At 35.1% G+C, this 23874-nt stretch overlaps 1 protein-coding gene across 6 annotated transcripts in view; it reads right to left on the bottom strand.

Moving 5' to 3' along the window:
- Window positions 1-23874, bottom strand: part of MALRD1 (MAM and LDL receptor class A domain containing 1) — a 248132-nt gene that overhangs the window by 180929 nt on the left and 43329 nt on the right. For 5 of the 6 annotated variants that reach the window (XM_051802231.1, XM_051802234.1, XM_051802233.1 and 2 more), the window contains 7 exons: window positions 22379-22546; window positions 19901-20021; window positions 18300-18446; window positions 9340-9492; window positions 9083-9188; window positions 7569-7936; window positions 5551-5963 (listed from right to left, as the gene is read on the bottom strand). In XM_051802231.1, coding sequence (XP_051658191.1) covers window positions 5551-5963; window positions 7569-7936; window positions 9083-9188; window positions 9340-9492; window positions 18300-18446; window positions 19901-20021; window positions 22379-22546 — 1476 coding nt within the window. The remainder of the gene's footprint in view (window positions 1-5550; window positions 5964-7568; window positions 7937-9082; window positions 9189-9339; window positions 9493-18299; window positions 18447-19900; window positions 20022-22378; window positions 22547-23874) is intronic. The other variant, XM_051802232.1, reaches the window with a different exon arrangement.

Genomic DNA, 23874 nt, shown 5'->3' with positions numbered 1-23874 from the left:
TGCATCACAGGTAGGAGGTTATAGTCTTGTTATTGTGCTACTAGCCCTTAACAGACTTTTCTTTCCATAATTTGCCAAGATACTCATTGATTCCATTCCATTCCATACTTCCTTGTACCCAAAACATCCCTCAGCAGTGAATTGCAAAACAGACCATCCTAAAATACTATTTCCTTTTGTTTTGACTGTTTTACTTTATGATTTCACAGAGTATCTCTCATTCTCTGTATTCAGAAAAATCACAACTGATCTTTATGCAGCTTCTCTGTGACACTATTGATTACATGTTTCTCCATTATATCTATTCATCTCCCTTTCTAAAAGTGTTCTAGAAAGTGTCAAACATTTCTACTTCCTTTTTTTTTTCCATTTTAATGTTACAAATGTAAAGGTAAATACACAATTACTTTGTGTTTTTAGTATATATATATAAGAAAGAACACAAATTCTTCATAACAAGTTTCCTTCTAACCACACTGTGAGTAGTAAAGTCCTAGCTATGTGTGCTGATATGCAACTCTAACAGACTGAACCATGGTCTCCTCACATCACTTTCCACACAGGAAGGGATACTTCTCCTTGGGACAAAAAAAGAGTTATGTGCACTCTTTACAGAGAAACTGCATGCAAGAAATTTGGTTAAGTTTGGTCAGCCCCATTTTCTGGAGCGCACCAATGTAAGTCCAAAATTTCAATCTGATGCTTATCCATTATTGATTAGAGAAGACTGAAAAATTCACACAGCTAAGTCAATCTACAAAGGTACTGATGCCACAAAGCCCCATTAAAAATTTCTCTGTGAGGGGCTGTGAAATGTGATGCAAGATCTAGAACCTATAATTTCTGTAGTTCTGATGTTTGTTGTGTAGGAAATGAAATGTTGAATTTTCTTACTTCAAAGGTATTATAGCTAATGAGGAAGACTAGCAAGTCATTATCTTAAATTGCTCTACTATAACAAGTCCTCCTGTACTATTCATATATGAAATATAATTATCACCATTAGAAATGTATGAAAGAAAAACATTACATTTTGAAATCTCACAAATTGCCATAACAGACTCTTTTTGTTTGAAACAGAACTCAAACCCACTTTAAAAATAGTTTGTAAAGTAGAATTGTACCAAAAATTCCATTTACCACTAGAATTCTGAGTTTTTCATTACAGAAATGGCTGGTGGAGTGAAGGGGTTAGTCAATCCCCTCTCTTATCAGAAAAGTAATTTCCAGAAACAGCTAGAATTGCAGAAATAACTGAAGAGTGAGCTTTGTGATGTTGTTTCACTCATTACATAGCAAATCATCAGAATCCCCAAGGAACAATCTCTATCTCATCCCACTGAGGAATGAAAAGAAAGGGACTAGAGGACGAAAAGTAGAACTGCCTATGTGATCATAACTATATAGCTGGTAGCAACTTATACACAATTTTTAGACCTTTCTGTCTCTCATTTTAAATGAATGGCAAGAGCCTGAATGCAAATGATGTGTGTTCACCACATATGTATTTGACACTAAACAGATATGTCTAAGGTATACCAAAACCCATAATACAAGAAGTACCTGGATATAACAAAAAAAAAAAAAAGAAATGTATAACAGATACTAAAAATAGCAATTGGAGAAAGAAAGTTTGTTTGTATTTGTGTTCACAGAACACAGTGCTATTCTATATTCATAGCAAATGTATCATTCTAATTTTCAATCAATATTCCATTACTTCCTAAGCTAATACATAATTGATAAAAAGAATAAAATTGTTACAGTGAATTTTGTTGTTTACTTTTCTTAACCCGTTGTAAAATAAGAAAATACAAAATACACGTTATATCTACTTATTTGAAATTTTATTTTACTTATCAACTTTTATAAGCTAGTATTTTTCAATGAACGTTCATTATTTATTTTCTCCTGATTTTGCTCCTTATTTTCCACACTTAAATGGAGGAACTTTTACATTTGAAGGTACAAGTAAGTTGTTATATATGATACTCAGAATAAAAAAATTTTTAGTAATGATGCTAAATATAATATTAACAGTTAATCATGTACTTAAATAGTGTATTTGCATTTTTAAATTTCATAAGATCCAACAGAAGAAATTGATCTTTATAAAATCATCAGAGAATGTTAGACTCCCTTATGCATTACTTATGTTTTGAAGTATCTAAGATCTATAATCATTTTTATTTACAGAGATATAGATTGCAGATGAGCAACAAGTGAACAATTGCATCAGGCTAAAGGTAATTACTAATTCTTTTAATAATTTGTTTCACGATGTAGTAAAGTTGCCCTGGGTCTCTTAAAACAGACAAAGTAGGTATGTAATTTTTATCATGACTAAAGGGATTGAGATACAAAATTTTGCCGTTGTTCACATATTATAATTTTCTTTTTTGGTATCCACAGAAACATGAATGATAGAGCAAGCTAGGAGAGTAATGTTTATCTAAGATGTTAAAATAGAATATTTGCGCTTTCTTCTGAGGAGAAACTATTTCAGATATTATGATTATGCTAAGATAAAAGTGAACACTATTAATCATCAATATAAGTAGGTGACCATAGACCGATTCTTCTTTTACTACCTTTTCAAATGTTCTTTTAAGGAAAAGACATGTAAGTAAACTTCTCAGGGAGATGGAAATAAATGCAGATCAAGTACAGAGACAAGGACACTCAACAGTGGGGTCTTTTCATGTTGAAACAAGTATCCCATACAATAAAAAGGAATAGCTTATAAGGAATATCTTTTAAACTTGAATTTTCCCAATAAAAAAAAGTATAATTTCTTTCAGATTATTAAATCCTTTGCAGAGGAAGGAAAACTCTAGATCAATAAAGTTCCCAAATTTTTATAAGCACGTGTATTTTGGACCATTTCTGTTACTTGTCAGTATTAGTATTTGATGGAGGTGCTTAATTTTGGTTTGGAAAACTTCATCTTTTTCATTTAAATAATTGATCTCTAAATTTACCTTTTTCTCATCCAGCTACTCCTGTTCCTCTTATTGATGTCACATTTTACACTCTGGCGTAAAATGTCTGACAGAACGGCAACAAATGTCAACCATGGTTTACTGGCAGCTAGAACAAAGGTTTCTTGACAAAATTAAGATTCTGAGGCTTACTGGGAGCTGATGTGAGCCAAGGGAGTCTGCACGTGCTGTTCCCTTTGGGTTTCTGCCAGAGGATTCAATTAAAGGGCCTGCAGTATCATATCTGAAGTTTTGAAACTTTCAAAAGAGAATCTGGCTTTTAAGAGATTCTCAAGTGCCTTTCTTTGCTGCTTTGAATTTTGGGCTGACAACTCCTCTTTTTCCTAGCAGTTAGTACGTAGGTACAATTATCTATATACTCCCAAAGCTGGTTTACCATGCTTAGCAAAATAAACTGAAAATGTGAATTTGAGGGATTTACTATTCATAGTGATTCTTTCTTGGAATGTGGTAAACAAATTACCTACTTACAAAGGGAGGAAAGAGGAAGAGGAGGTGTCTCACAGGTATGATTATCCCATATATTTAGAAGAGAAAAAGCAAAATGAAGGTCTGTTACAATGACTGAGTCCATCTTTGTTCCTAGAATCTGACATTTTCTATTCACTAGGAATCTCTGAAAATCCTGAAACAGTTGATGAGATGCTCTGGCTAGAAACAGAGATTATGAAATCAAGACATGTATTTTGAACAGAAAATTATTAAAAATGTCTATCTTATTTTTAGACTTTCATGAAAAAAATCCATTCTCAAGTGAACCTAAACATTTCCTTTGAAGCACTGAGGTGATCCTCAAGACTTAAAGCCTGCGGTGTGAAAGCAGTGAACCAATAACTTTATAGGGTATGGGGAACACAACAAAGTATAGAATCTACAGCTTTAAAACTGTTACCCAGCCAGTAGACACCCCAAAACTAATTAAGAGGCTATTCTAGTCTACATCTCAGTAGACATATATCAGAGAAAAAGTGGTAACAGTGTGAAGATCTTTCCACCATGTGTCTTTGTAGCTGGAAGTATCCAAACACAATACACTTAAAAGAAAGATTGGAAAGAGAAAAGAAAGATTGGAAAGACATCAGCATCTGTCAGCTTAGTAGAAATAGAGCACAATTTGCTCTCTTCAACATTTCTGAGTTTGAAGGGTCGTAGGTTGTGACGCAGCAAGCTCCATTATAAGATACACAATATACAATTATGAATATCAGATCTTTATCTCTTTCTTCAGAACAAACTATCAAATCTTACACCCACACCCCTCAAAACTGACTGTGAAAAAAAAAAAAAACTACATCAAAAGAATACAAGATCTTTGAAATTCCCTGTGTGGAAATGGGCAAGTACAACAGAAAACCCTACATCTCTAAATCATGAAAAATATTTTCAGTTACTGAATAGACCTTCCTAACCCTCAGGAAGTCAAACATGGGACACACCAGTTTATAGCTCTTTAGATAAACTACTGGACATAGAGAAGGAAAGGAAAAGGAAAAGGAAAAGGAAAAGGAAAAGGAAAAGGAAAAGGAAAAGGAAAAGGAAAAGGAAAAGGAAAAGGAAAAGGAAAAGGAAAAGGAAAAGGAAAAGGAAAAGGAAAAGGAAAAGGAAAAGGAAAAGGAAAAGAAAGGAAGGAAGGAAGGAAGGAAGGGCTTTTGTTACCATTATGTTTATACACCTTTACATTCCTACAAAAAGCCTCGACAGAAAATGAGCACCCTCCTTCCAGGTGCCTCTTTGCAAACACAGTAGTACTAATGCCTTTTCCTCCAAAGGGGATAGAACTTCTCTCTACCTAAAAATAATTTTTTAGGAAACAAATGTGAACAATCTAAAGAAAATATTGCATTTTATCAGATTTAAAAGGAAAATGGAAGATGTTTATTTCTACAATATGGGGAAGGTGAGGTGGGATGGGGGGATGTTAAGTAATTCTGTGACCAGTTGATAATCAAGTGAACCAATCCTCTAGTAACCCTGCAGAATATCCCAACCAGACTAAACAGATCATATATAGTGAAAGGTAAATAATATTTAAAATATTTAAAGGGTGAGACAATAAGTCAAGATTTATAGTATTAACTTACTCTAATCATATCTTTCTCCAAATTATATTTGATTGTTAGTCTAGCCTAGCAGCCAAATATTTTGAATGATATCTTTTCAGGCATTATAAAATTAAAGATTAATTTGTAACTCTGGAAAAGTATGACAGAGCAGAGGATATTCCTTTTAACAGTCTTTACATTAATGAATCAAAATTTTTGCCAAGATGTTTTGTATTAGATTTCAATAAGCTTTTTTTATCAGATACTTGAAAAACAAAAATACTATCTACTTTAAATAACACATATTCCTGTTAAACATTAAAATTAAGTGCTTTAGGGGGAAAAGGTAATGCAACACCACCAACAAAATTATTTTACATATTTCCTCAAAAAACCCTACAACTGTATTTCAAAGCAAAATTGATCAGTTACAAATAGCTTTGAGATTGTCCAGTCATTTATATACTCTCAGCAAATAAACACTTCACAACATAGAATCATCATACCTGAAATGGTTTAGAACTGCTGATGTGGAGTGTTTGTCTGATCCATCTGTTTTCTTGATTTCCAAACTTGTACCACAGTGGCCATCCCCTAGCATTACTCACAGTTCTTTGGAAGACTGACAGCTTGTAAACTTGTTTTCCAAACATGTGATAATGAAAGCGGAAAACACAGGTTCCATTGTCAGAAGGGTTGAAGAGAGGACTAAGCAAAATTGCTTTATCTTGGAATTGGCGTGGCCCAGAGGATTCCATGTAAATGTAGTGTCCCCTGACTGTGCCTGTCGTGTGATCCTTTAAAGGGCCTGTATTAACCGTGGGGGTTGGACCTTGTATTCTGAGCCAGTCAAAGTCATCCTTTACACTCTGCTCCCAATTGCACAGCCCATTTTCAAAGTTACACTGTAGATCAGGGTCTGAAACGTAAACAGAACAGATTGTAAAAAGACCCCCCAAAAAGCAAAGGGGATAATGCATTAATTAATATACTTTTTATCTTTGCAAAAAACCCTTTCAAATTTATAGAAAACCCCCATATCTTCTCCTTGAAAACATTCTTGTCTGAAGGATAAAATATACGTTTGTCTGTACATAAAAGAATTACCTTTTCTTTCAATATATATCTGTCAAACTGTACATAATTTATTGAATAAACTGAACTGTGAAAAACATTTTATTATCCATGCTATTAATTTCATGTATTATTAAAATTAAATAATGCAAAGTTCTTTAACTGAAACTGAACTGAGTAAAGGAGTTAAAACTGAGGTTAATTGAATGAAATAAACCACAGGATATAGTCTTGTAGGTATGTGTAATAAGTGATCTGATATATTTTTGCATGACAGATGTAGTCCTAAAAATGGGTTGTTGTGGTTTAGATCTTTATTATCCTCAATAATAGTAGCACAATAGCGTTATCAAAGCTAAATTCAAGAGAGGCCTTTATAACACAACTGCACTTTTTTATTTGACACCAAAGCAAAATATTGATTAGCGCAATTACTTCTAATGTAAAACAATAAAATGTGTCAGGGGTGGTGAACTTGCATTCCAACTTTGCATGTGCTCTTCAGAAACAGTAACTGAAACTATAGCCAATTCTTTTTTTTTTTTTTAATTAAGCTGTTATCTTTAATGATGCTTAAAACTGCAACTCATATCTTACTGTGGACCTCAAAATGGGTTATAAAGAAGATAGACATTACACAAGGGGGAAACTGAGATAGGAAAGCCTTCACTTTCTTTTGAATTCAGGGCAGTTTTAATTTAATAGTTGGCAAATATCACTGCAGACTGATAACCCCTCAAGCACATAAGGTATCTCACGTTTCTCAAACTGATTGTGATTTGCATAATTTAGGATGTGATAAAGCAACTGCTAGTTAATTTTATTTTATATTAAAGTTCTTGAGTTCTTAAAATTGATGAATACATGCTTCAGGGAGAAAACCATCAACAGCACCCTTCAGCACTGCGAGTGTCAAAAATGTGAATGACTCATGGCTTTCTTTGGTACTTACAAGTTCTTTCCTTGAAAGGGATAATTATGTCCAGCATGACTGCTATCTTTAGTACAGATATTTTAACACTTCTTTGATAGTAACAGTATAGGTCATAAGAAAAGATAGGACATACACTCCTCTCAGTCCATCAGTATGTCTTACACTGTACTTCCATCAGTATAATCAAAGATAGCATGTTGACCTAAATCAAGTGGTAGACTGCAAATCCTCTCTTTTAAAATAACCTTGTAATGGGTGTTTGTGTTTTATGTGAGTTAAAGAAATATAACTGGTTTGGATGAAGGAGACTGAATTGCATTTACCCTCAGTTGTAACTCTTCATACGCATTTAGGTATAAAATTATCATTCTGTTTTATCAATAACTATATTCAGTGGAATCATCACTGGTTATGACATCGATAGGTTCTAACAATTCTGTGTTTTTTCTCTCAAGAGTTGAACTGGCAAGTAAATTTTTGTGTGATGTAAAGTAAGCAGTAATGGAAAGTACTCACTACAGTTGTCTTCATCTGATCCATCCCCACAGTCATCCACAAGATCACAGACCAACAAACTGTCAATGCATGCTTTTGTGTCTCTGCACCAGAAGTGATTTGGACCTTCACAACTTAATGCTGGAGGTGAGAGAGCACAGTTTTCAAATCTAATATCATCAATTGCTGAGACACCGTCATAAAAACCCAGACTGATTTTATCAAGTGAAAATTGGAAAGTTTGTGGAAGGCGTCCAAGCTGTATGACTGCCTTCAACCATTGATTTCCCTCGTTGTAATATGTCCTCCAAAGGACAGTATACTGTTTCAACCCATCTACAAGCAATTGCAGCTCTGCTGCCCCAACTGACTGTCCATAGTTGTAATACCTAAAATGATAAAAAAAGAATGTTAAATGGGCAAATTATGAAAATGGACCACATCAGGTAAAGTAGATACATACAGTATATTTTCTGTTATATCTCTGTGACATATAGTCCCTAGTGCCTATTACAAGTTTACTTGTAATTCAATACATTTGCTGAATGATGGTAGGATAGGTTGCTATATCGGTCCGGGCCTCATTTCAAGAATTGAAGATTTTGAAAGGAGAAGCATGCTTCATTAAATTAAACCCCATAACTGAAGAGACACATTTGCTTTCATATTAAACAACAAACACTCAGATGCATAACATTTTTTTTATAAATTTAATGCAGTACATTATTGTAAATTTTCAAAAAGGAAAAACAGAATACTTACTGAATGCAAAACTACACCTTGTATCTATGTTACTTATGGTCAACATGTTGCCTTTTACAGCATTTTTGGAGGATCTCAAAGCATTTAAAAATAATAAATCCTTAGATTGGTAATTGTACAAAACTGGAAGCAGAATCAAAAATACAACCAACAACTTGAAATTTCCAAACCTATACTCCAACTTCTAGTCACGAGTCTTGAATAAAAAGACATTTCCTCTTCCTGTGGCAGATGTATTTGATACTACTGAGACAAACCGCACTTAATAACATCAAGGTCAGGCCAAACATTTATTTAAACTGTAGTACCAATCTGACCTTAGTAAAAAAATTATCACAAATTTTTCTGCCTATCTCTGAAAAGATTGCAAAAAGTCTGAGACAAGACAATAACTGAAAGTGTTTCTCTCTGTATATAAAAAAAAAAATTGAAAGCAAAACACCTATTCTCATGCTGGAGCTTTTGCTTAAAGATGATGAAATCTAATTTATTTACCAAATAATTATTAGCAAAAAGACTGTGGTATTTGTCCATGTATATGCAGGCATGAGCCTTTACTATAACTTTGCCAAGAGCCTGACAACAAAGTCATCCTTTGTTTCAGTTCTGTTCTCCAAGTACTTCTGCTTATGTCTGCATCTATATCATTATAGAATAAAATGAAACAAACACTTCAGAGGAAGGTGCATCTATTGCAAACTATAACCTCAATTTCAGTTCAAGAGAAGAAATGTGAGATGACCCGGGAATTTTATGTTTAAATTATTTCATACCAAAAGGACAGTGTGCAATTTGCTCCAGTTTGCCTGAACTTTGGGCTTCGTAGCCGAGCTATTTGTGAAATGCTGGTGCTGTTCTTCATAATGAACATAAAATGACCTATTAAAATAAAATAGAAAACACCTTTGAGGCTGAAGAAATAAAGGGTTTCTAAAAGCTTTTAAAACATTCATGGTTTCCACTTAAAATCTGGTTACAGAGGAGGTTTACCCATTCCATTTCTCTGTTTTCCAGGCCTGGTTTTTCTTACCTTCAGGTTTGTTGTAGGTGTGATCCCGTGGAGGAGCTTGCTTCTGAAACACAGGTGGAAGAGCACTACTGGAACTTCTCACCCAATCAAATTCATCTGTATTTACAGTTTCAATCCAGCCACAGTTCTCTCTTTCAAAGTCACATACAGCAGCTGAAATGAAGAGACATTTTATTTTTCTATCTGACATTACCAAACAAGTTTTTCCAGTATGAAAAGGAAATAAAATGTTTCTAATACTTCAACAATATTCTAGAAATACATCCAAGAAAAGGGCATGGAGAGGTAGAGTATGGCTTCATACCAGAGATGAGGTATTTGTTTAATAACAACTGAGTAGAACCACAGTCGCACAGGAGCAACCAAGCCATCGTTATCTGCAATGTGTTCAATAAAATAATTCCTTGTCTCTTACGGTGCTGCAGCCAAAGCACTCAGAGGAGGTGAGAAAGTGCTGAGAACAGACCTCACAATCCTCATGCTACACAGCAAGAGAGTAGGGCACAGAAAGCAGTAACAAACATTCTGCAAGATCTTGTAGGGAACCGATAATGGAACTAGAAATCAAACCCTTGATTTCCTGAATGTCAGCAGTTATGCTAATGGCAACAAAAAACCCTTCCTCTATTCATAATAGGAATTAAGTTAAGCATCAGGCATTACTGAGACACTAAGATATTGGTAATCCCTAAATCAAAAACTCTGCAGTGAAAAAGATTTGAAAAACATATTAAGGTGCATTCTTCAATTCTTCACTTCAAAGAGCAGTGATATTTTAGAAAATATGTATATTCCAAACAAAAGAAAGAAAGGAGTGGAAGGGTGTCATGTATGAATGAATGTAAATTGAAAAATAATGATTACGTTATAATGAAGAAATATAGAATTATAGAATGGTTTGAGTTGAAAGAGACCTTCCACCAGACCAGGTTGCTCAAGCCCCATCCAACCTGGCCTTGAACACTTCTGTGGATGGGACATCCACAGCTTCTCTGGACAACCTGTTTCAGTGCCTCACCACCCTCACAGTAAAGAATTTCTTCCATACATCAGGTTTTCCTCTTCTTCATTTTATAGGAAATCCTCATAAAATCATAAAATTATTTTTTCAAATCCTGCAATTATAAGAGGCTTTTAATGGAAGACATTAAGAAAATTATTTAAAGATTTTTAATCAATAATTTATCAATTGCATACATAGAATAAATAAAACAAATATTCAGGCATGACTGTCATAATTCTATCATTATTTTATAACTCATCACAATTTTCAGTGGTCATATTATGGTATAAACTATTCATATTTCAGAATCATATGAAGTCTCTTGGGGAATAGGATTATATCAGTGTTTATTTATGGAAGATATGGGAGGATTTTTTATTTGTTTCTTTTGGTTTGGTTTTGTTTTGTTTTTCTCTTTAGCAACTGTGTCGCATTAAGATATATGTAATTTTTTAGAAAGAATAAAAAATTAATAATGAGGCAAATTAGTATTATTGTTGTCTATGGCTTCTAAAAAGATAAGGTTTTGTGGATTATTAAGCAAAGCACATAGAAATCCATAGTTAGCTTAAAAAAATCATTCCACAAATATAAAAAAGCAAATAATGTTAAAGAGATCAAAGAAAATATAATTTTGCTATACATATACTGTATGTGGGTCAGAAATGTCAACGATAAAAAAATGTGGACCAAATATGACTAAAAAACAGAAGGAAGAAATTTTTTGACAGAATGCTTTGATAGAATAAAATGAAGACAAAATATACCTACAAATATTCAAGGACCTAGACATGAGAGAAATGACTGAAAATCCCCTGACAGAACAAAACGATAAGAGAATATGGAGAGCTATTTTTGATTTGCTTTTTGCTCGATAGAAGAAAGTGTTCCATATTCCCAGCAGAACAGCAACAAAGAATATGACAGACCTTGGACACAGATGGTTACACCAAATGAGGCAAATAAACAAGATAAAACTGTTAAGTCTGAGTCCAGACTTCTTGCATCTGTAAGTTGTAACACAGACAAAACATAAAAGAAAGGATGCACCAGACCATTTAGTTTAAGCATGGATGAATACACTGAGATAAAATAACCCTGAAACTTTCAACTGAATCTCAGACCAGCTATTTAACAGCTAGGGAAAATACAAGAATAGAGCAAGTTGGTAGAGCCTGAGAGAAATGCACTTGGATATTGATGCTTGATAATGCTTCAATCACCGAATTGTCTTGTCCCATAACGTCTTTGACTGGTACTTCCATTTTGGACAGATTGTCCAGAAAAAAAGGCAGTTGCTTGGATACTTCTATAGCTTCTTTCACAGTAAACTAACAAACTAATCTGTCTTCTCTCCTAATATTTTAAATTTTGCTTTTCTTCTATTTTTTTTTTTTACATGTTTTCTTATACTCTAACCATCACATGACCCTAAGGACTCTACCTGGCTGTCTTCTTTCATGTGTTTGATGAATTTAGTGTTTCTTAAACTTCGTCTCATCTTATTACTGTGTTTTTGCACTTAACCGATCAAACTTTGTAATATTTTCTTTTTCTTTTAGACAATACTTCACCTATTTTATGCTTCTAACTTCTAGTGGTATACATGCCATCTGTATGGATACATTTTTCTTTGCTGCCCCATTTAGCCTCTTTTTTAACAAGCTCCCTCAATAATCACAGAGGAATCAGAGAGATACTGGGATAGCATTAAAGAGTGGTTAGTTTTGTTGATGCTTTGAGAAAGCTGACTTTACATCTTCAGCAGACTTAGTTTTCTCTGAGTTGACTCATTACCACAAGACTCTAGATTTCTTCTGATTTTGGGTTTTTATGCAAAGTGCTGTGTCCTTTTCTGTTTGGGGGAGCTTTACTCAAAGGCCTTCTCAAATCAGATATTCATCTTCTCTGTAAGTTGAATGATGATTAACAAGAATTTAACAGTCCTACTGAAAACAATATTTTAAAAATAAATGTTTAAGATGTTAGCACTTCTTTAAGACTGGAAGTTCATCAATATCTACAATCTGAAAAATGTCTCCTTGCCTCTCAGCCCGTGTAAGTCTATAGAGCAGGCATCATAAAAAAAAAATCCAGGTGAAGAGATATCATGACTAATACTGGCTTACAACTTCTTTTTTTTTATTTATTTTAAAAGGCTTTAGTATGCTAATAAACTTTAAACTATTTTTAATCAGTAATTTTAAAAAAATGTAGGAACTTATCACTAGATGGCATGAAGAAAATTATCATCAAATCTAGGAAACAAAACGAGTTTAATTCTGGACATACTCATCCTAAAAAGTTATTTTAACTCCCTTTATAATGCAAACACACTGAAAAGTGTTACATCTGACTTCTCATATTTATGTTTTCTATCCCAGTGACCAATTAATAATTTCTTGATATGCACTCAGTCAAATAAGACTGTACTTTGTAGGTCACTTAGTATAATTTCTACAGTGAAAAACTGAATAGAGGTCAGTCAAAAAATTATTGCAAAACTTCATCAGCAAGAAGCAATGCTAACTGGGAAAAAAAAAACAAACAACAAACAAGTGAAAAAGCAAGTCACTATTTGAAGCTCAAATAAATTGGATCTTCCTTCACTTTCGATCTCCCAATATTATCTGCTATCATTTTGAAAAGACAACAACAGCAACAACAAAATAACCAAAACACCCACCCTTAAAAGTTTAGGACAAACAGATACGGTAGTCTCCATACACTCCAGAACATTTTCTTTTGCTAATTTCTGTTGGGAAATCCATTTCAATAATCATGAAAGGTCTTTTACCCTCTCTGTAAATGGTATTTTATTCCCACCCCTTCACCATTTAACTTCCACAAACTGATTCTAACACAGTTGTCTCGGCACTTCCGGTATTAGGTACCTTCTCCAATTTACAAGCTGACAACCTCTTCACTTCTTGAACTTAAACCCATTTTTCTGATCTGGCTGTTGTTTCTGGTCTCACCTTTAAAAACTGCTTATTTTTCTGGCTGAAATGGAGTAGCAAGCATATGAGACAGAGTTTTTGGCATGCAAGTTTTGACCCTAAATTAGGAAGAGTTAACTTATAACCACTGCAGAAGTTTTATACTTTGGCAATATTAGTAATGGGAAATATGGAGGATGTTTCTTATAATACTAAGGAGATTTTTATTACTTATACAAAGATAGCCATTAGAAACCAAATAATATTTATCATTAAACAATTATGCAACAAAAGTAGTTTTTACAAAACAACATGTGCATCATTCTCTTTACTTGCCTTTACAGAAAACTCTGTAAAAACATATAGATTATGTGTAGTTTATGACTTAAGACTAGCTTTAGCACGCTTGAGCTGTCCTAGTTTGCACACCACAGAAATAATAACTATTAAATGCATCTTTCATTTAGACATAAATACAAAATAATACTATATTTATATGTGTGCTGGTTTGAGCTGGGCTAGACTCAACTTTCTTCACAGTAGCTGGTATAGGGCTGTATCTTGTGTTTGTACTAGAAACAGTGTTGATTATTCAGGATGTTTTAATTATTGCTGAGCAGAGCTTAGGAAGACTCAAGGCCTTTCCTCTCCTCACACTGCCTCACCAGCAAGGAACTTGGGGATGCACAAAAGTTTGGGAAGAGACACAGTCAGGACAGCTGACCCCAGCTGACCAAAGGGATATTCTATACCATTTGATGTCATACTCATCAATAAACTAGTGGGGGATGTTTGGAGTGATGGTGTTTGTCTTCCCAAGTCACTGTAATGCATAATGAAGCCTCGGTCTCCTGGAGATGGTTGAACACCTGCCTGCCCATGGGAAGTGGTGAACGAATTCCTTTGCTTGTGTGCACAGCTTTTGCTTTACCTGTTAAACTGTCTTAATCTCAACCCATGAGTTTTCTCTCTTTTACTCTTCTGATTTCTCTCCTGCAACCCACTAGGGGAGTGAGTGAGGAGCTATGTGGGACTGAGTTGCCAGCTGGGGTTAAACCACAGCAGTCCTGTCTGTCACTTGGGTCTCGAAGGGTTTGATTGGAATGTGTTGGACTGAATTTATAGCTGTTTAGATATTAATTGGCACACTCCAGTGCTTGCCATGGGGCATGCTTTCCTGACTGTTTATTAGAGCCTAGTGCTCATTAGTAGCTTCTTTTTCTTTTCAATGCTTGCTGTTCTGTTTCTCACCTTACCCTACTGTGCCTGGGAACATTTTGATAACAACACAGGAGATATGTCTGCTAGCAGATGGCTAGGTCATCGTTGCTGCTGTACTGGAAGGAATAGGCTGGAACTACAGTGTGAACTGCCTTAAAAGGGACTGTGACCTGTGGATGAGGCCACATGGAATCAGGACACCCTGGAGCGACTGTGGCTGAGAATAAGCCCATGTCAGAACAGCTACATCCTGATGTGTCTGTGGCCATAGTAAATTATTTCATATTTATTTTATATATAAATCTATATAATTATTCCTGATAATCCACACCGTAAGTAGACAGAGGAAAAGAAAAAAAAACAAACACAAAAGACAGAGTGTAAGGGAAAAAGACAGAGTGTAAGGGAAAAATGAGCAAAGGTCAGACAGAATATCAAGAATACACTGGTTACCAGATTACTTTCCAACGTGATCTTATTCCTATTCCATCATCATAGTTCTTAGGTTCGAAAAATGAGCATTTAGACTTCACTAAATGCATAGGACATAGACCACAGAAATCATGCTGTACATTCATCTTCCACAGCACAAAGACACAATGTGACAGGTATAGTGGGTCACTGCTGTAAATCTGCAGTTTGAAAAAGGCTGTCACTTTTTTCTTCTACTTTAATGCATGGAAGTCATGTATAATAGCTTTACGACCATAGTAAATTCTTCATCTGTAGAAGAAAAGCTGGGTACCCTAGTCAAGGCTAGCAGCACTCAAAAAACCCCAAAATTCAATGTCTTTTTGGGTCCAGGACATGCATTTTTGTAAAATGCAAGTGAGAAACCTGGAAGAAAGAATAATCTCATCTCCTGTCAGTATCAAGAACATGAATGTGGTTCTAAGGCCAAAGGATCAAAGTAGAGAATACAAATTCACTTAAAGCCTTGTATATGAAGAAAAGTAACAGAAAGTTTCTTGCAAAAACTGTGAGCTCAGAAATCTACTTTTAGGTAAAAAAGACAGTCTGAGAAGTGAAAATCTTCAACTGAATTCTTTTAGGCCTGACAGAAAAGAACAACCCATTTGAGGGGTAGTGAAAAACAAGAGATGTCTTGAAGAATTGATGTTGTGATATAAGAAAATTGTGTGGAGACCCTGCTTATCAATGGACTTAGCGGAACCAGGCATCTAAGGAAATCATCTTGCTGGAATTTAAGACAAGAGGATTTAATTTAAATATATTTTGAAAGACCCATGTAATATTCTTGCCTGGTTCTCATACAAAAAGGGAAAACATCAAGAAGGTTAAGATGCATACAATCATTATTAGATTGAACATCATGGAAAAAAATGTAATATTGATGAAAAGAGCAATGTAGTTGTTAAAGGTGAAGTAAAAAAAAATCTGTGCTTAGCCAAGTACAGAAATTAGGAAAAGTTTCTGAGAAAAATGAAATGTTTGCATCCAATTGCAAGAATATACATAACAGATATAGAAAGTAATGGTGTGCTACATAAGCATGAAGATGGTGAGATAACATTTGAGAAGAATTATGAGAGCTGTTATAAGAGTGCTGTAGGCTACCAGAATAATATGCTGAAAGGTAAGTTTATTGCTTGGAAATGGTCGACTTGCCAAACTACTTGCAAGGCTCTTTGTGCACCTACATTCTGCTTCTCACTTTACGAGCTGTAGTGCTAGCACACACTGAGCCAGCTCAGCAATAACAATGATTTATAAGTCAGCAACATATTTAGAGCAAAGATCACCATAAATATAAAGGTTCCAAAGTTTAACCTTTAACATGACATTGTTAGTGTATTGTCTGGACAACTGAGACTTCGGTATACTAAAAATTTCTTCAGTCATGTAATTAGAGAAAAAAGAAAGAGAAAAATCAGTTGCCACATAGGCAACTTGCAATTAAGGTTAGTCTAGGACTGGTTAAACACCAGCTGGACATTTGTCTTCACCTTTAGGTATAATGATGAATTGAAAACACAGGCTGAATAGTTAAAAGGAAATATAAATGGCAAAAAAAACTAGTAGATCTTAATTTTCATGATTAAAAGCGACCATTTCACTGCTATCCCAGAGCAGTGAAAGTTGCATGTGACTAAATCTATTTAGAATGTTTTTAATTAACTATTGATATGGAAGAGTTATTATTTTGACAGAGAACAAATACCCAGTATCAGAGTTTAAAAAGGGTAATGTGAGAGCAATCCAGACTACCATACCCAATGCTGCATAAGATGTGCAACCATATTTTGAAGTTAAGTAGAAAAAAACATGAAGTAAATCAAACAGCAATGGAGTGTCATAAGAGTTTTAATATGAGTAACACAGACAGGGAGGGAGCAAAGAACTCTTCTTAGTAGTGCCCAGAGAAATGAGAAGAAGCAACAGGGACTTGTGGTTGTACTGGAAGGGTAATCAAACACTGGAACAGGGTGCCCCAAGTGGCTGTGTAGTCTCCATCCTCATAGATATTCAGAACCTAAATGTTGTATAAGGTTCTGGGCATCCTCATCTGCTTTGAGCAGGGTGGGGTTTAACTAAATGGTCTTCCGGTATCCCTTCCATCCTCAACTATGCCATGGTCACATCAGAATTTTCTTTACTCTGGCCCACAAGAAGAAAGATATTCTGCTTAGTAAACATTTAATATTTACTTCTGGTTTTAACTAGTCAAACAGTTGTCTAATAAAACAAAATGTAGTTTCATATCTTAAAGGTCTGAATATTTTTGATACCAATCTTTCTAAACACCTAAAACGCTTGACAGGAGTGCTCTATCCGAGAAAGATAGAATACTAAAACTGTAGAGAAATTGCATTAATACAAATAGAAGCTGTAATTATTTCTTTTAACTGCTAATAGTCAAATAGATTTTTGTTTAACTGAGCAACAGGTCTCAAATATCCTAATAAAATTTGGATTGTGAATTTGGATTGTATTAGTATCTGCGAAGGTTTTGCTTTGTCATGCATAACACAGCACAGAAAATAATTGGAGGATCTTGTCTACAATATTCCTGTTATTTGTGTGAAAACCATCATACTATATTTTCTAAAGGAAGCTTGTATTAAATAGTGCCCATGGCAACTCCCTTTGAAAATGCATCATGACTTTTATAGCAAAGTTGATAGTTCAAAGCAAGACTCATTTTCAAAAATATGACTGTGATTTCTTATGCAGAGCAGGCAACTGAATGAATCAAAAAGACTTGTGAAGCTACATGTTAGAGACCCTGAAACATTTCCAAGCTCCCTGCTGACTCTACAGTGGAGAGAGACTCTGAGATGCATCACCTCCCTCTACTTTCCTACTTGTTTGTTTCCATGCAGAGAAAGCCTATGAAACCTTGACAAGAGTCATAAGCACATCCAAAAAGAAAATGCTGACTCAGCCTAAATAATATCTGTGAACATGTTCGTGGTATTTGTGACAGCTGTGGCATCTTCACATCATAATTTGAACATACAACATACAACTTGAATTCCAGTCTGTGACCACTGCATTAGCATTTTAAAATAAAATAGTGTCTGTTAAGCAGTAGCTTCTATTAAATAATTAATCAAAAACTTTTTTCTGGTTTTAATACTAGGAGTGAAGTAGTTGCTACAGAAAATAAAAGAGGAAAAATTCACAGAACAGAATCAAAGTGAAGTAACTATTTCTCAAGAGCTTTTGCTTTTAATTAAATTGCAAGATTTATGAGGTCATGAAAGCATTGCAAATAGGACAAACAAACACAGTCACAGGAGCTTAACAACATAGATTTTTAAATTTTCACTTACGGCACTTAGCTTCATCCTGGCTATTTGAACAGTCAGGTGTAAAATCACAAAATTTGTCAGATGAAATACATTGTCCATCCCCACATGAAAAAAATCCCGGTGGACAGTAAAAAGATGAGGCATTAGCATCTGCAAATTCTGTTTTCCCTTAAAATCAGAAAAGGATATATGAGTAAAAACACACATATCATCTTTTAATGTAGCAGTATACTCAGTATAAGGAACATAGCATCACCTATGAAGTATGCTATATTATATCAAAACTTATAAGAAACACAGTTGATCTTAATGTCTGATGCTCTTATACTATATATTATTCTCCACAATATTAAAATTTTTGTGTGGAAAATTATCAAATACACAGCCAGGCTGTTCAGAGGTGAGTGGCTGTGCACAGATGGCTGCTCTTTCCCTTGGAATAGAGAGCAGGTGGATTCTCTGTGTTCAGATCACAGTGAAAGCTTCAAGAAGACGAAAGCCAGATGCTGCACCACTATTAGCTTGCACCTCAACCTACACATTAGAAAACACCCCAAATTTCAATGAATGGGGAAACAAAACCCAGGGTCTGCTGGTTTTACTTCAGAAGTTTTCTGGAAAGAGGGCAAGTGAGAGGAATGATGAGCAGCTTTTCATCTTTATTGTGTAACTTAACTTTTTTGAATACTCTTGTTTCCATCCAGACAAGGCTTTTTAAAAAAAACTCACTCCTTTCTAAGAACAATATCTGTGTGACTAATGGGTAAGTGGGGAGGGAAAATAATTAATGTTTCTTTAAATACTTAGCTACCATCAACCTGTATATAGGGATCAGAGAACCCTTAAAAACACAACACTGAAGTCTTCTATTATGCCCTTAAATTTTTCTGTAGAGAAGAAATTCAGCTATCGACTGGCTATAACTCGTCAACATCACCCCTGACTGCATATGTGCCTGTGCCATTTTTGAAAAGTAGCTATTATTATCAAGAGAACTAGAAGTAGCTGTCTGACAGAAGGTAAGATTATTTTATATTTCCATCTGTTGGCATTTCAAGACTATAGAACGTGAGTATACAAAAAAGTATGATGGACACTTATTATAATATGCTATATGTTTAACAGTAAAAATGGAAGAAGCCTCCTGTCCTAAAGGTAATGCAGTGGAATTTGCTCTCCAGTGCAAGACATAAGATGCTTTGCTTCTGCCTTTGCATCCAAATGTGTATGTGAGTAGGTACTACATAGTAAGTGGTATCTGGAAATTCTCACCACAGCTCACTTTGCAGAATTAGGAAAAACTATTTATAGCAGCTACTGCATAAAACAAGGATGAGAGCCTTTATTATAGAATCACAGAATGGTTTGGGTTGGGAAGGATGTTAAAGATCATCTGGTTCCAACCTCTCTACCATGGGCAGGGATACCATTCACTAGACCTGGTTGCTCAAAGACCCAGCCAACCTTGTCTGGAACTTCAAGGCAGGTGATTGATTACAGCATACAGACTTTTTTTCTCAGATTATCCTCCGTTTTATTAAAGGTATTTTCAAATTGTCAGAAAAATCACAGTTATACATAACAGACATTGGGGAAAATGTATTGAAAACCACAAAACTTGCCTTCGCTTTCCTGGCTGACATCTGGAAGTGGTCTATTCACAACTACACATTCTTCTGTTATACTGATGTCATCAATAGCAACAGTAGCATTTGTTGTTAGAATAGTACCTCTTAAAATAATCTGTAAAGATGAAAAAAAAAAGGTAGTTCATTAAAAGTGACGTGATAAAAAGACATACATACATACATACATATATATATATATTCCATTATAATTTAAAACATTTGCACAGGAAGTAAATACTGCCTACAATCAACTCTAAATACCAGTGAGGAAAAACTACAACTGAGATTTTACCAGGTTAGAAATTTGATCCTCAACTGTCAAAGCCATAGCTACCTTTACCTATGGCAAGTTATGCAACCCAGATGACCTTGTTTCAATCGAAACTGGTGAAAGCCATCACTATTGAATGAATGGTCTTCCCGCTGGAACAGTCAGAAGTTATATATATTCTTATATTAGCTATTCAGGGTTACCAAATATGATGATTTACAACTCCATTTAAGTGTGTTCATCTATACTGTGCCTGCTGAAGTCAACAGTATGTGGTACAGTAAAGGTGGGGATTGTATGGATGCATTTGTAAATACAAGGAAACACTCGGGAGATCATAAAAGAGAGTAAGTAATAAATAAATTACCAATAATGTCCTTTCTTTTTGATCATTTTATAGGTAAGACATAAAATGAGGAGACCAAAAGTGGAATTTTGGTTTACTGAATCCTTATATTTGAGTTGCTGATTTCCCCAACATGTCCATTCTAGGTTTAAGCAAAGTGTAGCCTGAGATTATGTAAAAAGAAAATTAGACTTGAAAACTGTGATCAATGCTGCAAATTGTAGTATCTGCACTGTCAGTCTCACTTCTGTTCTTGTAAAGATCAAGGGACAGATCCTCCTATAAGTTATGCTAAGGCACAGAGAGGTCAGGGAGGTGATTCAAGATAGTGAGCACGGCTTCACTAAGGGCAAGTTCTGCTTGAAAAACCTAGTGACTACATCAGTGAAGGGCTATGGATGTCATTTATCTGGACTTCTGTAAAGCCTTTGACATAGCCTCCACAACATCCTTTTCTCTAAACTGGAGAGAAGTGAATTCGGTGGGCAGACTGTTAGGTGGATAAAGAATTGGTTGGATGGTCACATCCCAAGGGTAGTGTTCAAAGGCTCAGAGTCCTGATGAATGTCAGTGACAAGTGGTGTCCCTCAGTGATCTGTATTTGGACCAGTGTTATTTCATATCTTAATTAATGACATAAACGAAGGGATCAAGTGCAATTTGCAGATGACACCAAGATGAGTGATGTGGCTGACACATCTGAGGGATGGGATGCCAGAGGGACTTGGAAAAGCTTGAGAAGTGGGGTCATGGGAATCTCATGAGGTTTAACAAGACCAAGTGCAAGGTGCTACACCTGGGTCAGGGCAACCCCCGGTATCAATACAGGCTGGGGGATGAACAGATCCAGAGCAGCCCTGATGAGAAGGACTTGTGGGTGCTGGTGGATGAGAGGCTGGACATGAGCCAGCAATGTAACTTGCAGCCCAAAAAGCCAATCATATCCTGGTCTGCATCAAAAGAAGCTGAGTAGCCGTTCAGGGGAGGTGATTCTGCACCTCTCTTCTGCTCTCGTGAAGCCCCACATGGAGTATTGTGTCCAGCTCTGGGGTCCCCAGAACAGGAAGGACATTGACCTGTTGGACTGAGTCCAGAAGAGGGACAAAAAGTTGATTAGAGGGATGGAGCACTTCTTCCATGAGGAAAGGTTAAGAGAATTGGAATTGTTCAGCCTGGAAAAGAGAAGCCTTTGGGGTAACCTAGTTGCAGCTTTCTGCAAGGGAAGCCTATAAGAAAGATGAAGAGAAACTATTTACAAGAGCATATAGTGACAGGACAAGGGGGAATGTCTTCAAACTGAGAGTAGATGCAGATTAGATATTAGGAAGAAATTCTTTACTGTGAAGGTAGTGAGGCACTGGAACAGGTTGCCCAGAGAAGCTGTGGATCCCCTATGCCTGGAGGTGTTCAAGGCCAGGCTGGATGGGGCTCTGAGCAACCTGGTCTAGTGAAAGGCATCCCTACCAAAGGGGGTTGGAATTAGATAATCTTTAACATCCCTTCCAATCCAATCAATGTCATGATTCCAGGATTCTATGATTCTTCTGCCTGTACGCAACATAATTAGGCCCTCAATCTGAGGAGCAGTTTTTATAGAAAGTTCATTTTTTAAAAGTTACTACACTATTGCTACCTGATGTTTATTACAAAAAGTTATTCTAATGCATAGAATATTGAAACAATGGCCATGTTCTTTAGTAGATGTACCTGTAGAAAAAGCAGAATAAAATTCTTTTTCATATGAGCATTAAAGAATAGAAATTCTCTTTTTGCATTTCATCATAAAAGTAAACTAATTCTAAAGGCCAAACTGGAGTAACTTTTTGAAAGCAATGTAAATGCAATTTCTAATTACCTGAAAGGGTAATTCCTCAGCTGCACTTTCTACAAGTATATTCCCTTTTGTCCACTTCATCTCAGGCGATCCTGAAATGTCACATAATTTTTCCAAACTTCCATCCAACGCAGTTCTCTTAAAGACAGAAAGCTGGGACCCCTGAGATAACCTGTACCAAAATCTTACCTGTTGAAAGAGTTTTTAATGAAACACTTAAAAAAATTACATAATAAATCTGAAATAAGTTCAGCACCAATTCATACATGTACATTATAACATGACAGGTCTAAACATAGATTTGGCATAAAAGAATGATAAGTATGAAATTACAGCATGTTGAAGAGCAGTATCATGTCTAAAGATAAACCATATTTAAAACTAAATCTTACTTTACAACTTTTAACTTGTATCTATCAACTGATTCAAACTGAATGATATAACTTCTTTTAATTCTTTTTAGCTTAGTAAGTCCTTAGAAACTTCTCAAAGATTATTTTTCTTTTTTAGTGAGAATCATAGTTCACTTGCTTCCCCTGCAATACAGAGTAAACCTGATACATTTAATTTCTTTTTTTTTTTTTTTTTCAGTAATACCAAGGCAAAAATTCAACGGGTAACTGCAGAGAAGAAATAACATTTTCAAAGACTAATTTTTCCTTTCCCCTGAGTCCTTCCTGCTTTTTCACATAATGATAGACTAAACTTTCTTCAACTGCAGTATCATTATTTCCCTGCAAAAGCCTTGATAGTATTTGAGTCTTCACAGAGGTAAAACCAGAGCAGGATCAGTGGTTAAGAAATATTCCTGTTAAAACATGCTCCTACTATTTAATATCTTCTGGCTTCATGGCTGGTGGACTCAGTCCCTCAATTTTCTTTGGAGTTTCTTTTTCCCCCATGCATGAAAATCATATTTTATATAAAATAATCTTGTGACTTATTATTAAAATGAAATACTTTCATGTAACTTTTTTCCCAACCAAAAAGCTTAAGAAATAGAAAGCAGGAAGTATACAAACACTTTTCAAAATGAGTTGTTTGAAGGACTACACTCTGAACAATTTAGATGGCTTTTATCTATTAACCTTTTCAAACAAATTTATGTTTTCATTATGTAAGAAACAAAGTTACCCTCCTTCTCTGTGTCTACATGTTCTGCTATACAAATACCATGTCCATTAAAAGTCATAAACAGAGAGCTGGGACTAGAAATTTGCTTCTACGACTCCAAACCGATGAGCTAAATGAAGAAATGAAGAAATGTAGCTGACATCTACAAAAAGACTCAGCTACAAGAAGTTGCAGAAAGAAGTTACTTCTAAGCTTAAATTAACCAGAAAAGCACAATATAAATCTGTTATCCTTCAACTCCTATTTTCTTTCTTTTTTTCTTTTTTTTTTTTTTTTAACAACTGGAGCCAAAGAACTTGTAAAGCTATTAATAAACACAGACCTCTTTATGTGGATCCTTTTATCCTCTCAGTGGGACATCTAACAGAGGGCATCATCTCACA

Source organism: Manacus candei, unplaced genomic scaffold, assembly GCF_025592945.1.
Source record: "Manacus candei isolate 608988 ecotype Guabito, Panama unplaced genomic scaffold, ASM2559294v1 h1tg000056l, whole genome shotgun sequence".
Classification (NCBI taxonomy): domain Eukaryota; kingdom Metazoa; phylum Chordata; class Aves; order Passeriformes; family Pipridae; genus Manacus; species Manacus candei.
Note: the sequence above shows the minus strand (reverse complement) of the source record. Positions and strands in the feature narration are given on the sequence as shown.